The sequence below is a fragment of the Talpa occidentalis genome, unplaced genomic scaffold, assembly GCF_014898055.3.
Source record: "Talpa occidentalis isolate TD23 unplaced genomic scaffold, MPIMG_talOcc4v2.1 talOcc4.16, whole genome shotgun sequence".
Lineage (NCBI taxonomy): Eukaryota > Metazoa > Chordata > Mammalia > Eulipotyphla > Talpidae > Talpa > Talpa occidentalis.
Genome location: NW_023601653.1, coordinates 81,355,976 through 81,372,125, shown reverse-complemented (window position 1 = coordinate 81,372,125; position 16,150 = coordinate 81,355,976). Strand labels below are relative to the sequence as shown.

Genomic DNA, 16,150 nt, shown 5'->3' with positions numbered 1-16,150 from the left:
TCAGTCCTCTCACACCCGGCACCTCTGGCTTGTACCCCAGTTATTGTGTGCATAAATAAATAAATCTTTAAAATAAATAAATAAAATGTAGGAGGAAACACGGCCTTAGCCCAGCTATAAAATGAGGGCAGTAGTACCTACTTAGCCCACCTTGAGCACTATTCCAAACTGCATCACAGAGGCTATGATGTGATGAGACAGCTGACCCATCCAGAGAGATAAGGGAGCGGGGAGGGGCGATCTGGAACCCAGGATGACCCATACACATTCATATTCTCTCTCACACCATTGCAGTAGATAAATACACAAATGTAAAAGAGGAAAGAGATGAACTATAAAATTAGGAACTTTTTTTAATGAATTACAAACTAAATTACAAATAATGTTAGTAGCAAGGATAAAAAGTGGGAGAAGAAACAAAATCATAAAAACAGAAGACTCTTGTTTTTCCTTTTTTTTTTTTTTAAACATTTGAATAACAAAACCCAGAGGTGCACCTGGCCACAAATGCACCCACTCCCACTTGAAATTTAACAACTATAACCTGAAATATAAATATAATTGTTTATCCTTCTTTTAAAGAAATATTTTCCCCAATAACCCCCACACAGTCACAGCCCTAAAAAAGTGTCAGCACTCTCAAAATGACGTCTACACCCTAACTTCCAATCCTAGGGTATGGCCTTCAGAGGACCATGGGAACAGGAATCCCTGCTCTGTCCAGAAGAACTAAGACTTTTAAAAGAAAAAAAAAAAAAAATTCAAACATTTCACTTTCACTGTCTCCTAAGGCCCCAGCGAAGCACAGCTCTGTCCCAGAGCTTCCCAGACACCTCTTGCCTACAGGAAGGACAAGTAGATTCTCTAGTCAAATCATTTCTACTGCAGCCTCATCCGGACTCTTATGTCTCCCAGACGGTTAGATGAGATGAAACACTAAAAGTAGAGAATAAACTGGGTGGAGCTGGTTTTTAACCTAGTTCCTCAATTTAGACCCTCGCTATGTTTGTCTTTGCTTGGTTTCGAAAGTTCCAGCTTAGCCCCCCTGCTATCAATTGGCCTTACAAACACAGTGGCTGCAGAAGACTTGGGTCTCTGTTATCCCAAACACAGGAAATAATAACTTTGGTGTTTGGAGATAGATAGCAAATCCTATGTGGGGGGGAGGGGAGTCAGTCTTTGTTTTTAGTTTGTTTGTTTTTAATACCAGCTCTCTTCAGCAATGAGTAAGAGGAGGTAGAAAGGGTTGGTAGAGGCTGACTTAAGTGCATCTAATATTGAAGTTTCCTTTCATTTTCACCTATTTCTCCCCTCCATCTCCTGTATCCTGCAGCTGTCTGGCTAGGAGGGAAGGGTGAGAGTTAAGGCAGCCGGGCAAGATCAGTGGGCAAACAGCCCAAATTCAAGCCAGATCAGGCCCCCACTGGAGGAGAGGGTGAGACTTGGGGTGGGGGGTGTGGGAAGGACATCAGACATCAGAGTCGAAGATGGGGGACTGGCTTGGTCACATCCTGGAAGAAAGGGTGAGCCAGAGCTGCCTTGGCCGAAATCCGCTTGTTGGGGTCGTAGTGCAGCATTTGCTGGAGGGAGAGAGGTATGCCGGCTTCAGTGCCGTGATGGTGGACTGAGCGGGTAGCAGGTGTTCCAAGAAATCGGGAAAGCAGTATATTTTTACCCCAGGCAGAGTTCTCATTTCCCTCCTCCCTATATCTGAACCATGTGCCAACAGGGAAAGAGAAGCAGGGGCGCGGGAATCACGGATATCCAGAGTTCAGGGTCTCATCCTTCACCATGGAAAAACCCTGCCCTGGGGGGGGGTGTGTGTGTGGTGTGAATAAGAGGAAATGGGGCCCACCCCCCACTCTCACCGATAACAAGCTTCGTCCATCTTCATCCAGGGGAGGCACGACTTTGCTAAAATCTTGGCGCGCCCACTTGGGGAAACTCGGCTTATAATCAGGCATAGAAGTAACTCCTGGCCAAACCACCTCGTCTGGGGTTCCCAGAGTGCGAAAAATCCGGAAGAGCTGGTCAATCTCAGAATCTCCAGGGAACAGGGCCCGGCGGGTCACCTGAAAAGGGGGACAGAGGAAAGGCCCAGACCCACAAAGACATCAGTCAAAACTGGCCCCTGTAACACGGAGGTTCCCACAGGCAGTGGAAGGTCAGCAGGGCCCCATGACAACCACCCCAGGGCCTCTCACGGGGTCAGTCACACAGAGCCTGAGACAATGAAGTCCCTTCATCGGTCTTCTGGCCCCCGCCTTCTTTCCCCCCAACCATGGCTTTGCAGATCCCCAAGGCTGGGTGGGGGTGGGAGGGGTGAATGTCTGGGGTGCCACTGACGTGTAGCAAAGGGATCCCAAACCACTCACGGGGTATGGGGTAGACACTGCGGTCATCCCCCCTCCTTGTGATGCAGCCACTTCTAGATAGGAGCACAGCGGGCAGAGACTGTGTCTTCCATTTCTTCTGTGTTCCCCACAGCACCCAGCTTGGTGCTGGGTACACACTAGGTGCTTAACAAATATTTTTTGATGAATTGAGAGAGGAATATGGGCAATTGTAAGGTAATGCACTGGGGGATAAAGGCACTATATATATATATATATATATATATATATATATATATATGCTAATGGTCTCCAAGCTCCCAGTCACACCCCAAATAAAGGACCATAAAAAATATTGCTGGTTTGATTTGAAAACTCAGCCCAGTCTGTTGTGGTATTTAAGGGGATGAGAGTGCCCAGAGAAGGTTGGGTTCTCGGGGATCCTTCAATCTGAAAAGCCAGAGGTTGAGGGGGGACATATTTAAGTGTGCAGTTTGAATAGAAGGCAAGGGTAAGGTGAACACAGTTGATTTTCCCACATTCCTGGCTTCCTACAATAAGGTCTCCAGGCCAGATAACGGAGGTACTCATTCTCCCAGATATATACAGACTCCAGGTAAAACAGCTGCAGAAATGATTTACCTCATCTGGGGAGAGAGATGTATGCTGGATGCTAAAGCTGCATGAGGCTAGCCTACCATATGGTTGACACAGGGACAACAGACTCTCGTTTTCCCCACCGCCACTTTGGTGTTACTCTAAAGAAAAACCCTGTGACCACAGAAGACCGTGAGTCTGGATCAGGAGATAGTTTGTGAATGTGAGAGCGCGGCTGGTGGAACTCAGGCATGCCTCCATACCATCTCAGCAAAGATGCAGCCCAGGCTCCAGATGTCCACAGCTGTGGAGTAATATTTGCAGCCGAGGAGAATTTCAGGTGCTCGGTACCACAGGGTCACCACCTGGGGGCAAGAGGAGGGCAGGTATAGGTGGTGTATGGGCCGAGAAGATTCTTACACCTCAGCAACTCATCACTGCTCTCCTGTCAGCCTCTCAACAAGCAGTTTCCTTGCTCCCGCCTTCCTCTACCTCTAATGTCCTCCAAGTGGAATTGACTTTTTCTTTTAAGATTTTTATTTTCTATTTATTTACGTATCACAAAAGAACTGAGGTATAGGCCGGGGTGGGAGGGGCGGGTAGAAGATTCACCAGAGACAGAGCGGGGAGCAGAACAGGCAGATCTACTGAAATCCACTGCTGAGGGGAGCAGCGGGCGAGTCAGGAGAGGTCTGCTGCGCCATGTGGGTCACCTCCCTGGCCGGGGATTGAACTTGTGCTGCAGTAGCCGCGGATAGTGCTGAGACTTAACCCCTTGTGCCACCAGGGAGGCTCTGTTTTTTGTCTTTCATACTCTAAATTTAATCTTTGATGTCCGAGATACTTTCCATCTTCTGAGAGAAAAACTGCTGGCCAGATATTTTTAGTAACTTTGTGAATGTCCTTGTTAACACCCTCAGGAAATTTAGGGAAGAAATGCAGAGAAGAACATAATTTACAGTAGCAAAGATAAAGAAGCAACCTACGTGCCCAACGGGAGTTGATTGGATAGAGAAGACTTGGTATGCTATACCCAATGGAATACTATTCAGCTCCAAAGAAAAAAGAAATTCTGCCATTTTAGCAAAATGGAAGAACCTTTAGGGGGTTATGTGAAGTGAAGTAAGTCAGAAAGATAAAGACAAATGTTGGATGATTTCACATATCTGGGAGCTATAAAGAAGCGAAGCAGATGAGCTGACAAAACAAAATAAAAATAAATTAGTGGACACTGATGACTGCACTGAAGTTACAAGAGGTGAGAGTGGGGGCAAGGGAGAAAGGGAGGAGGATGTATAAGGGATGGTGACGGCTATTTTGTTTTTGCTTTTAATTTTTTCCTTAAAAATAAAAGAAACGCAGAAGGGACTCCCCTGGTGGCGCAGCGGTTGAGCGCTGGGTTGCGAGGCTGCCCGCAGTCTCCTCAGCGCCGGTTCCATCCCCGGCCACCGGCGAGGGTTCCACAAAAAAAAAGAAAAAGAAATGCAGAGGGACTTACCTCATGGGTGTAAGTACGAACCGGGACTCCAAATGCTCGGGCTAGTCCAAAGTCTGCCAGCTTGATGGCCCCCTCTGCGTTGATGAGCAGATTCTGAGGTTTGAGGTCTCGGTGCAGGACCCGATGAGAATGGCAGAAAGCTAGACCTTGGAGCAGCTGGAACAGATAGCTCTGATGAGAGAGAGAGAAGACGTCACAGTGAGCACATCAGGGCTGCTCTGTGCCTCCAAAGCTACACTAAAGCCTTCACGATATTAGGTTATAATTCCATGTGTACCAGCTACATCTCCCATCGGACTGTCAGCCCAGTGAGTATAAGGCTCAGGTCTTTTTCAATATCCTGTGCCTAGCACACTGAAGGTGTTCAATAAATGTGCACTGAATAAACTTATGCTAACAGTTTGAAAGTAGCCCTGGGAATAAAGAATCCAGCATTGAAACAGACAAGAAACTCACTGCCTATCTCTCCCACCAAAGAGTAGAAAGGGCTTTTTGAAGGCATCTACCAAGTGCCCTCAAGTCCCATTATCTAAGTTTCATCTGACCTTCCACCTGAGCTAAGTTGACTCACTAGAGTTTCAACCTCTTTGATTCTCCTGCCCAGCCCTAGGGTTAATAAGTATAATGAGTAGTGAAAAAGCCACAAAAGAAAGGTGTGTGTATGTGTGTATGTGTGTGTGCGTGCGCAGGGGGGTGGGGGCTGGGAAAAAGCCAAGATCACACAAATCATCACCACTCAGTCTGAAGTGCCTGCTTCAGTCTCGCCTAGACATACGCATGACGGGGAGAAGTTGAGCACAGGATTACCTTGATGAGCGGAAGGGGAATGCCCGTGATAGCAGAGGCATCCATGAATTTCTTGAGATCCTGGTGCAGAAACTCAAAAACCAGGTAGAGTTTGTTTTCTGTGTGGATGACATCCAGCAGCCTAGAGAAGGGAGGCCCGGAACGGGGGTGAGCAAGAGAAATACCCAGACGACAGAGACAGAACTCATCATTCTGGGTTATCAGCTCCCCTCCCAGACTCATACTCACTTGACAATGTTAGGGTGGTTGAGCTCCTTGAGCAGAGAGATCTCTCTGATGGCAGTGCTGGGTACACCCTCCGTCTCACTTGGAGAGGTTGGGAAAGCAGATGGGAATGTGGTTACAAATATTCCTTTTCTTGCAGCCCAGGCATTCTCGTTCCCCACCCCCTCCCTCCCCCAGGAGTCACCACCCCCAGCACCTCTTAGCAAAGTCCAAGGAGAAGGAGAGGCTGCTGTGGGAATTCATTCAGGGGTGGACGGGGAGTAACTTTTGGACCCATTAGGGCCATTTCCTTCCCCAGGGGCGGGAGAGGAAAGCCCCCGGGGGAAGGTGAGGCCGAGAGACGGTCCCAGGCAAGAAACAACACCCGGGGAGGAGCTGCACCAGCCTCCCCGCAGGGGCCAGCGAGCTCAACTGCCACTCTTTTGAAAGAGGGAGAGAATTCTACGACGAGGGTGGGGTTGGGGCACTGGGGCGGGCCCTTCATTCAGAAAGACGCTGTTCACCGGCCCCCACAGCACCCCCGGCCGCGGGGGGCCCCGGACCTCGCCCAGAGGCCTCCAGGCTCCCCGGGCTCCCCGCCTGCACATTTGGGGGCCTCCCCGGCGTTACGGAGGACGTGTCCGGGGACTCACGCTCCCCGTCCTCCCGCGGGCCCCGCCGCCCTCCAGCCCCCCTCCCCCGGCCCCCCCGCCTTCCGGCCCGCGGCCCCCGCCCCGGGGTGGGGGCGGGGGCGCTCCCGGCCTCCCCGCCGGCGCCCCGGGGCCGGAGGTCACTCACGTGTCCAGGCGGATCTTCTTCAGCGCCACCACCTCCCCCGTCACCTTGTTCTTGGCCTTGTACACGACCCCGTAGGTGCCCTCGCCGATCTTCTCCACTTTTTGGAAGTTCTCCATGAAGCGCCGCGGCGCGGGGCGGCGCAGCCCGGGGCCGAGCCGGGCGCCTGCGGGACGCGGGCCGGCGCGCGGGGGCGGGGGCGGGAGCCGGGCCCTCGGCGCGGCGGGGGTCGCGATGGAACGCCGTGCCCCCCGCGCTTGTCAATTTGTCCAACTTGAAACAATGTTGCCGCCGCCCCCAGTTCCCGGCCGCCGCCGCAAGCCCCGCCCCCCCTTCCCGCGTTTCCCGGGCCCCGCCCCCCGCCCGGCCGATTGGCCGGCGTCGGCGAGGACGCGGCGAGGCCCCGCCCCCGAGGAGGCCCCGCCCCGCCTTGGCCCCGCCCCGCGCGGCTCGGGGCCGGGGCGCTCGGGGCGCTCGGGGCGCGCGGCTGCGGGGCGCGCGGGCGGGACGCGGCTCCGGCTGCCGGGCTGGGCTCGCGCTTCCCGCCGGTGTGCGGAGCCCGTCGGGGGCTCCCGATCTCTCACTGGCCGCCGCGGCATCACCCCCGGGGCACAGGTGCACCCAAGATTCCGTGACACCGGCTCGGGAGCCGCCTGTGGAAGGCAGGAACTGGGGTCCGTGCAAGGGCTCCCCAAGCCCCGAGGACCCCTGGCCTCGGACCTCCAGCCTACCCGGATAGCGTGGTTTTGGACGCAGAGTTTCTGGTTTTTGTTTTTTTAAAAAACATTCATTTATTTATGCATACAAGAGTTGGGGTACAGGCCAGAGATGGGGGGGTGAGAGGATCCACCAGAGACAGAGCGGGGGGCAGAACAGGCAGACTGACCGAAGTACACTGCTGAGGGGAGCAGCGGGCGAGACAGGAGAGGTCGCCTACGCCGTGTGGGTATCTCCCTGGCCGGCCAGGGATCGAACTTGTGCTGCAGAGGCTGCAGGTTGCTTCGTAGTGCGGTGCTTAACCCCTTAAGCCACCAGGGAGGGCCTCTGTTTCTTTTTGAGAGGTTGTTGCTTTGACTCAAAGAACAAATTAATTCACTCTCCCATGATGAATTGTGCCGGGTGCGTGTTTGCAGCTCCCCTTCACTCGGTCTGTTCCCCGGGGATGGGGTGTGTCAAGACGATAGCGACCCGGTGAAAGCAGAAGCTGTGATTGGGTAGCGGGATGTCCAGCTTGTCAGCTCTGCCTCTCTCAAGCCCTCCTGCTCCTCCCAGACCTGCCTGCAGGAGGAGGGGGAAAAGCTATGCAAATGAGCACCCCTTCCTTATATAGGGTCTTGTCCCAGGCCCCCCAGGGCCTTCGGTTGCTGAAGGGAAGAGCAGGATGGATCTGGTGCTGAGAAAATGCTTTCTGTATGTATCTGTGATGGGTGCTCTTCTGGCTCTGGGGGCCACAGAAGGTGAGTGTGGTGTGTGTGGACTTGAACAGTGAGAATTTGGGGTTGAACACCTGCTCCAGTTTTCCCCCTCCTAACCGGAGATAGCAGCAGTACTTCAGCTTTCTCTCACCCGTTTGTTTTATTGAGGATGTGGGTGCCTGGGCTCACTTGCCACATAGAGATTTGGCATTGAACCTAGAAATAATCCTATCCACCTGGCAATAATCCTATCTGCCTGGAAGGGCCGGTGAAGGATGATGGGTCTTTGTAGTTGTAATTCTGACCCCCGGCCCCGGGGCAGTGAACTGGAGTAGGGACTCTGAAGGAATGAAATGAATGGGGGACTCTTTTAAGACTGTGTCTCAGGCACTTGGGATAGTATTTAAAGTGGGAAGTAAGAGAAGGTGGAATTAAATAAGAAGGTCACGGAGGTACCACCTACCCTCTCTGGGAAAGGGATGGGTGAACACAGCCCTGGTCTTTTGTTCTGGAACTGGAAGCCACAGGCAGAGGGGTCTCAGCTGAGCATCACATGAAAGGGCTCTGGGGGATTGGGGCCTCGTGATAAGAGCAAGGGTTGGGGGTAGGGATGATGAGAGGGTCTGGAATGTCCCGTGCTTCTTTGAGGAGAGAGGGCTGGGAGTGGAGAAAGAATGGGCCATCTTATGATTCTCTGTCTTTAGTGGTGAGATGCTCAGTTAATGATCCAGACTCTACCCCAGCGGAATCAACTAGGTTTCCAGTGCACATTAGAAATGGAGTGAGGAGTTTCTGCTGTGCTGAAACATACACATCATATGCCAAGTCTCCTTTTCTCTCCCAAGATCCCTAGTCTCAGACTTCTAGGAAGTTTTTGAGCTAAATTTCCTCATTCATGCTGCAATTTCAATGTTTTGTTTTGTTTTTTGGTTCCTTAATGTATTCTGGAAATAATCTCTTCATTTTTGTCCACCTGAGGCTCTTTAAAGATTGTGCTTACTTTTTGGATCCTTCATTTAAAAATTGTAAGACAGGGCCTCCCTGGTGGCACAAGGAGTTGAGTCTCAACACTATGAAGCTATCTGTTGCCACTGCAGCATGAGTTCAATCCCCAGCCAGAGAGCTGACCCAGCAGATTTCGCTTGTCTCACCCGCTGCTCCCACACACAGCAGTCTGTTTCAGTCAATCCACCTGTTCTTGGCCCCCACTCTGTCTCTGGTGAATCCTCTCGCCCCCAAAACCTCTGGCCTACACCCCAGCTCTTGTATGCATAAATAAATAAATCCTTAAAATTAAATAAAATAAAAATCATGAGACATTCATGAAATTTCACATGGACCAGGTTTAATGATTTTTCTAGTGTGAAATGACATTGTACTTATTCAAGAAAGTTTTTTTTTTGTACAGAAACACACTGAATTTGTAGGTTTAAAACAATAAGATATCTGGGATTTGCTTTTAAATGCTTTAGCCAAAAACCAAGTAGACAAAACAAAGCAAATGTGGCAAAATGTTGATAATTGCCGGATCTGAGTGAGCACATATGCAAACTTCTTTCAGACCTCGTTCATGGTCAGTTATAATCACTGTCCTTCTGTTCCCACCCGCAAACTTTGTCTGCCTCTGATCCGTCTTCCCCACTGCTTGCCATAGCAATCTTTCTGAAACACAAATCTGATCCTATTCAAAAAGCTTCTGAAGGATGAATTTTGTGGTATGTGACTTATAACTCAGTAAAACAAAATCTTCTGAGGTGACCCTGCTTATAGGATAAAAGTCAGTGCCTATGTCTGGCACTCAAGCCTCCAATCCACCTGGGCCTCATTAACCAATCTGCCGGTGCCCTGTCATACCATGTGTTCCTGTCTCCCTGCATCTGCTCATGCAGGGCTTCTGCCCCGAGTGGCTTCTCCCCGAGGCCGAATCCTCACTGAGGTCTTTCCCAACCTGCTCAAGTAAAACTAGTGTTCAGTTTGTCATTTTGTTGTGCTTCATGCATAGCTGCTGCAGCTTATATTATTATTTTTTTTAAGATTTATTTATTTATTTATACAAGCACTGGGTACAGTCAGAAGCGTGGGAGGGTAAGAGAATTCACCAGAGCCAGAGCGGGGAGCAGAGCAGGCAGAAGGACCGAAGTACACTGCTGAGGGGAGCAGCGGGCAGCAGGAGAGGTCTGCGCACCATGTGGGACCCTCGCCAGGGGCCGGGGAGCAGCCAGGGATCAAACCGGCGCTGCAGAGGCTGCGGGCAGCTTCGCAACCCAGCGCTCAACCGCTGCGCCACTGGGGAGGCCCTGCTGCGGCTTATATTAAACAGGACCTGGCTTACATGTCTATTTCCTGTACTTGAATTCCTTCAGGTCCTCTGAAGGACATCCTTGTGCCTAGCATAGTGCTTGGTATAGAGTACTCCATAGATTTAAATGTACCTTGAATGTGAAAATGAGCAGGGCAGCATGGGGTAGTGTTATCCCCTGAGCAGGGACTCAACTAAGGATCCTAGAGGGGCCCCCCCTTATGGATTTTTCCTTTTAGGGTCCAGAGACCATGACTGGCTTGGTGTCTCGAGGCAGCTCAGAACGAACACCTGGAACAAGCAGCTGTATCCCGAGTGGACAGAAGCCCAGGGGCCTGACTGCTGGAGAGGTAGCAACTTTGCATTTTCTGGGGAGGACATGGCGGGAATGGGATGGGGAGAGGAGCAAAAACTGGGCTGGGGAAAGGCTATGGGGAGGGGACGCCCAGGAGTCCCGGTTAATGCAGCTGCCCGTCCCAGGTGGCCAGGTGTCCCTGAAGGTCAGTAACGACGGGCCTACGCTGGTCGGAGCAATGGCCTCCTTCTCTATCGTCCTGAACTTCCCTGAAAGCCAAAAGGTGCTGCCAGATGGGCAGGTCATTTGGGCCAACAACACCGTCGTCAACGGTGAGTCCTCCTGCACTCGAGGCCTTCGTTCCTAGGCTCAGGTTCCCTGGTAACTTCACGGGCTCAGGGGTGCCTCGTTCCCTCTCCGTGTTGTTTTTTTTTCCCTTAATTATATACATAATACATTTGCATTGTAGAAAAATTAGAAAACACAGCTAAAGCAGAAAGGAAAGAACATCTGGTTCCTCACACAGGGGAACAGCAGAATCCAATACAACTAGACCCAGGACGGACTTGGTTCTAAACCTGTTGCTAGTATGAGACCCCTGCCAAGGTACTTGATTGCTCTGGGCATTCATCTCCTCCTTTCTGAATGGGAATGATGCCTCCCTTGGAAGAGCTCTGAGGATTAAATGTGACAATATATAAAGAGTCGAGCACAATACCTGCGCTAGCCCATAGTGAAGACTCAGCATTTGCTGGTGCTGTTGTTGTTTTTATTCCACTCAACGAGAAAATCACTCTAAACATTTTGATATATAGTCTTCCAGTCTCTCTCCTGGACAAGTACATGTACGGGAGCCTCTAATTATAATTCCCAGTCCCCCCAAGACCACTCTAAATGGGTTACACTAGGGGGAATATACTTTCTAGACAAGGAAAGATGGGAAAGATGTTAGGGGTTTTGGTGAATAGAAAGGAATGTCAGGGCCTCCCCGGTGGCTCAGGGGTTAAGTCCCAGCACTATGAAGCTATCATTAGCCACTGCGGCTTGAGTCTGATCCCCAGCCAGGGAGCTGACCCACAGGGCGCAGCAGACCTCTCCTGTCTCCCCGCTGCTCCCCTCAGCAGAGTATTTCAGTAGATCTGCCTGTTCTGCTCCCTACTCTGCCTCTGGGGAATCCTCTCATCCCCCCACCTGTGGCCCCAGACCCCAATTCTTGTGTGTATAAAAAAAAAGCACTTTAATTAAAAAAAAAAAAAAAAGAAAGGAAAGAAAAGAAGGAATGCCAGGCTTTAACAGTGACTCTCTACATTTCAGGAAGTCAGGTATGGGGAGGACAGCCGGTGTACCCCCAGGAACCTGGTGGTACCTGCCTTTTCCCTGACGGGGGAGCCTGCCCATCTGGCCCTTGGTCTCAGAGAAGACGCTTTGTTTATGTCTGGAAGACTTGGGGTGAGGGATTCCCTTCTTTGGTCTGTCACCCTTACTTGGAGTCACTTCTTCCCACCTGAACCCCTTTCTTTCTGGCCCCACCCCTTAAAGTCAGCGTCGCTTCCTAATCTTCATTCCCTCCATAGCTCCTTTCATAGCACCTTGCCCTCTGCCCTATTACAGTTCTTTCAGGGAGCCCGTTCCCCATCACAGTTCCACCCCATGGGCCACCACACTGGGAGTCCTGTCCCGCCCACCACAGGGCAACCTTCCAGATAACCTCTGCTTAACCATCCTTAATCTACCTTCTGACCTTCCCTCTCTGGTGCCCTGCCTCTATCCCTGCTGCTCCATCCCCTCTGAGAACCCCACCTGCTTCTCTTTCCAAAAACCTCAGGCCAATACTGGCAAGTTCTGGGCGGCCCAGCGTCGGGGCTAAGCATTGGGACGGGCGCAGCACTGCTGGGCACACACACCATGGAGGTGACCGTCTACCACCACCGGGGGCCGCAGAGCTACGTGCCTCTAGCGCACGCCCTCTCAGCCTTCACCATCACTGGTAAGGACTGAGAAAGGGGCAAGGCCAGGCATAGGGGTGGCTTGCTGGACCCGAAAGGGGAAGCCCTGGAAGCAAAATGACGTGGTGTCTTCTTGAAAGGGCAGAACCAGGAAGACCTGGGCAGAGGAATGTGGGGCTTGGAGTCGGTGCAGAGCCAGTTGGTCAGCTTGGGGCTGGAGGGTGTGGCTGGGAAAGGAGAAGCCGTGGCTGAGGCCTGACTCTTGCCTTTTCTGGCTCTGGCCCCAGACCAGGTGCCCTTCTCTGTGAGCGTATCCCAGCTACGAGCCTTGAATGGAGGGGCCAAGCACTTCCTGAGAAACCAGCCTCTGACCTTTGCCCTCCAGCTCCATGATCCAAGTGACTATTTGGCTGGGGCTGACATCTCCTATACCTGGGACTTTGGAGACAGCACTGGAACCCTGATCTCCCGGGCACTTATAGTCACTCACACTTACCTGGAGCCTGGCCCCATCACTGCCCAAGTGGTGCTGCAGGCTGCCATTCCTCTCGCCTCCTGTGGTTCCTCTCCAGTCCCAGGCACCACAGATGGTCGTGTGTCAACTGCAGAGGCCCCTGGCACCACAGCCGGGCAAGTGCCTACTGCAGAAGTTGTAGGTACTACAACTGCAGAACCCTCTGGAACCACAGCTTCACAGGTACCAGCCACAGAGGTCACAGGCACTACCTTTGTTCAGGTGCCAACTACAGAGGGCATAGGTACTACACCTGAGCAGATGCCAACCTCAGAGGTCATAGGTACCACACTTGCAGAGATGCCAACTGCAGAGCCCACAGGTACAACAGCTGCAGTACCAACGGCAGAGCCCCCTGGAACCACAGTTGCACAGATAACAACTACAGAGTTGGTGGAGACCACAGCTGGTGAGATACCCACCCCTGAAACGGAGGGCCCAGACGTCAGCCCACTCATGCCTATAGAAGGTACTACAGGTAAGAGGGCCAGTGTGGATGAGTTTCACTGAGGTAGGTTTTGTTATTAAAGAGCTGAAAGATTTACTCAGGTCCCAGATTTATCTAATCCTTTGCTTAGCACTGGAGTCCCCTCAGCATCTTCACTGGTTTTAAAATCCTTGACTCCTTCTTAGTGATGTGAAATAGAGCTGGGGTTCAGGGGGCCTCCCTGGTGGTACAGGGGTTAAGTCTCAGCGCTATGAAGCAATCCACAGCCACTGCAGCCCAAGTCCGATCCCCGACCAGGGAGCTACCCACATGGCGCAGCAGACCTCTCCTGTCTCCCCGCTGTCTCTGGTGACTCCTCTCACCCCCTGCATCTCTGGCCTTGTATGCATAAATAAATAAATTAAATCTTAAAAAAAAAAAAGACCTGGAGTTCAGGAAACCAGGGTCTTCCCCTATGTCATGGGTAGAGAGCTGGTCGCTCTTCTACTTCTGAGGGGAGCTGTTCCCTGACACAAAGGCCAGGGAACAGTGTGATCACTTAAATAACACTTATATTCTCATTTTCAAGTGTAAATATATAGAAATATTTCCAGATTCTTGGATTCAGTTGACCTGGAATTATGTTAGGAATATGGAAAAAGGAGGAAGGAGCTAGTTGGGGGTTCTTAGATGAATTACATTTGTCAAGTGTCTATTCCAGGCACTGGCACGGTGTGGGGTGTGATAAACATTGGGGTTTTTAAAAACTCCAATGCTACTCCTAGGTGTAAGACTCTGGGGCAGTCATTTTTCCCTCCTGGGCCTCAGTTTCCTTTTTTTTTTTTTTTTAAGATTTATTTATTTATGCATTCAAGAGCTATGGTACAGGCCAGAGGTGCGGGGGCAAGAGGATTCACCAGAAGCAGAGTGGGGAACAGAACAGGCAGACTGACCGAAGTACACTGCTGAGGGAAGCAGTGGGTGAGATAGGAGAGGTCTGCTGCGCCATGTGGGTCACCTCCCTGGCCAGGGATCAAACTCATGCTGCAGTGGCTACAGACAGCTTCATAGGCTGTGTCTTAACCCCTTGAGCCGCCAGGGATAGGCCTCAGTTTCCTTATCCATAAAATTGTTTTCCCTGCCCTTGTCTGATTCCAAGCTTAGACCGAGTACCTCTGTCTCTACCTGGAAAATGCCTCCTCAGCCTGTTTCCTGGTGAGTCATTTCTCTTGAATTTCCCTCTTCCTGCCAGGCTCCCAGAGCCCCCTGCTGGATGACACTGTAATTCTGGTGAAGCGACAAGCCCCCCTGGACTGTGTCCTGTACCGATATGGCTCCTTTTCCCTCACCCTGGACATTGTCCGTGAGTCTTGCCTACTTTGGCACCTGGTGGAGGGAGGTGTGTTCTGTCTGGGGTGTGAGTCACTCCCTCTAGAGGGAATGACTCACCTGGACAAGAAGAATGCAAAATGCCAGGGTTTCCAGGTAAAGGCAGAGGGGTGGCACTGAGGAAGCAGACCTAGGGCTTTTGTGGGCCTTTGGGGAAGCTTAGTAGAGGTATCAACATGAAATCTCCCAACTTTGCAGAGGGTATCGAGAATGCTGAGATTCTGCAGGCTGTGCCTTCCAGTGAAGGGGATGCATTTGAGCTGACCGTATCCTGCCAAGGCGGGTGAGTGTCGCCCTGGTTGCCCCGAGGACTCTTGGGTTGACTGCTGCCCTACTTCTGGGGCCCGCTGTTCCTTCCCTAATCCCCTGACATATGCTGACACCTCTCCCAGGTTGCCCAAGGAAGCCTGTATGGATATTTCATCTCCAGGATGCCAGCCCCCTGCTCAGCGGCTGTGTCAGTCTGTGCCACCCAATCCAGCCTGCCAGCTGGTTTTGCACCAGGTACTGAAGGGCGGCTCAGGGATCTACTGCCTCAACGTGTCTTTGGCTGATGCCAACAGTCTGGCAATGGTCAGCACCCAGCTTGTCATGCCTGGTAGGTACTTGAACAAGAGCAAAGATGAAAAGGAATAGGTAGAGGCTCTCTGGCAGGGCGCAGACACTGACTGAAGTTGTGGGGTTCTGCTCACAGGTCAAGAAGCAGGCATTGCACAGGGTCCCCTGTTCATGGGCATCTTGCTGGTGTTGGTGGCTATGGTGCTTGCATCACTGATATATAGGTGAGTGCTCCCCCATCCAACACAGACCCCCGTACTCCTTTTGACCACTACCAGCTCTTCCTCAAAGGGAGAGCCCAGATTTGGAAGTTAAACAGGCTGGGACTGATGTCTTGTTAGTGGGACCTTGGAGAAGTAGCTTAAACTTACTGAGTCTCTGAAAAGCAGGAAAACAAATAGCTGCTCTGTGGGGCTGCTGATTAGAGACAGTGTGGATAAGGCACCTGGTTCTGAAACAAGAGTGCAATGAAACATGATATTGATGACTGCTGCTATTAGTAATAGAGAGCAGAGGTTGGGTGAACTGAGTTCTCTACCTGTCCGAGGGCAGACCCCCAGGCCTGGATGCCAACAGTCCTCAGAGACTCACCCAGTCCTCAGACAGGGTGAGAGGGGAAGAGACAGAGTTACCACAGAAATAAGAGGATGAACCCTGGACATGAGGAGAAGGGGAGAGAACTAGGGTGAAGGCCGAGTAAACTGGGATACTGGTGTGTCTTCTTCGGAGGGGCACACACAAGCTGTCCTTGTCCATTGCTAACCAGTTCCCCCTTCTCTTCCTAACATCAGGCGCAGACTCACGAAGCAGCGCTCAGCTGGTCCCTGTCCCCAGCTGCCCCACAGCAGCACCCACTGGCTGCGTCTGCCCCAGATCTTCCATTCCCGCCCCCCTGGTGAGAGCAGCCCCCTCCTCAGTGGGCAGCAGGTCTGAGAACTCTCAGGGGATGCCATTAACTTAGCTGGGGTTCCCCACCATGCCTGTCCATCCTCAGTCTTCCCTTGGAAGCTACCATTACCTGAAATAAATACTCGAAACCCGGTGCAGTTTTTTCTTGCTTCTGAGAGAATCTG

At 51.8% G+C, this 16,150-nt stretch overlaps 2 protein-coding genes across 5 annotated transcripts; one reads left to right on the top strand and one right to left on the bottom strand.

The window, feature by feature from the left end:
* Positions 1 to 339: 339 nt before the first annotated feature.
* Positions 340 to 6,525, bottom strand: CDK2 (cyclin dependent kinase 2). Of its 4 annotated transcripts, none has more exons than XM_037514948.2 (8): positions 6,238 to 6,388; positions 5,464 to 5,541; positions 5,236 to 5,356; positions 4,429 to 4,599; positions 3,194 to 3,295; positions 2,376 to 2,519; positions 1,869 to 2,072; positions 340 to 1,580 (listed from the first exon to the last, which is right to left on the bottom strand). In XM_037514948.2, the coding sequence occupies exons 1-8, from the start codon at positions 6,351 to 6,353 to the stop codon at positions 1,476 to 1,478; spliced, it is 1,041 nt and encodes a 346-aa protein (XP_037370845.1). In that variant the 5' UTR covers positions 6,354 to 6,388; the 3' UTR covers positions 340 to 1,475. The 4 variants fall into 4 exon arrangements, with proteins under 4 accessions (XP_037370845.1, XP_054552665.1, XP_037370847.1 ...); XM_054696690.1 differs by having other exon boundaries at positions 4,429 to 4,584; XM_037514950.2 differs by lacking the exon at positions 6,238 to 6,388 and adding an exon at positions 5,657 to 5,948.
* A 988-nt stretch (positions 6,526 to 7,513) lies between these two features.
* Positions 7,514 to 16,115, top strand: PMEL (premelanosome protein). Its single transcript, XM_037514947.1, has 11 exons — positions 7,514 to 7,691; positions 10,188 to 10,298; positions 10,429 to 10,575; positions 11,558 to 11,692; positions 12,069 to 12,230; positions 12,477 to 13,181; positions 14,383 to 14,493; positions 14,718 to 14,802; positions 14,912 to 15,117; positions 15,214 to 15,301; positions 15,869 to 16,115. The coding sequence occupies exons 1-11, from the start codon at positions 7,616 to 7,618 to the stop codon at positions 16,008 to 16,010; spliced, it is 1,968 nt and encodes a 655-aa protein (XP_037370844.1). The 5' UTR covers positions 7,514 to 7,615; the 3' UTR covers positions 16,011 to 16,115.
* The last annotated feature ends 35 nt before the right edge of the window (positions 16,116 to 16,150 follow it).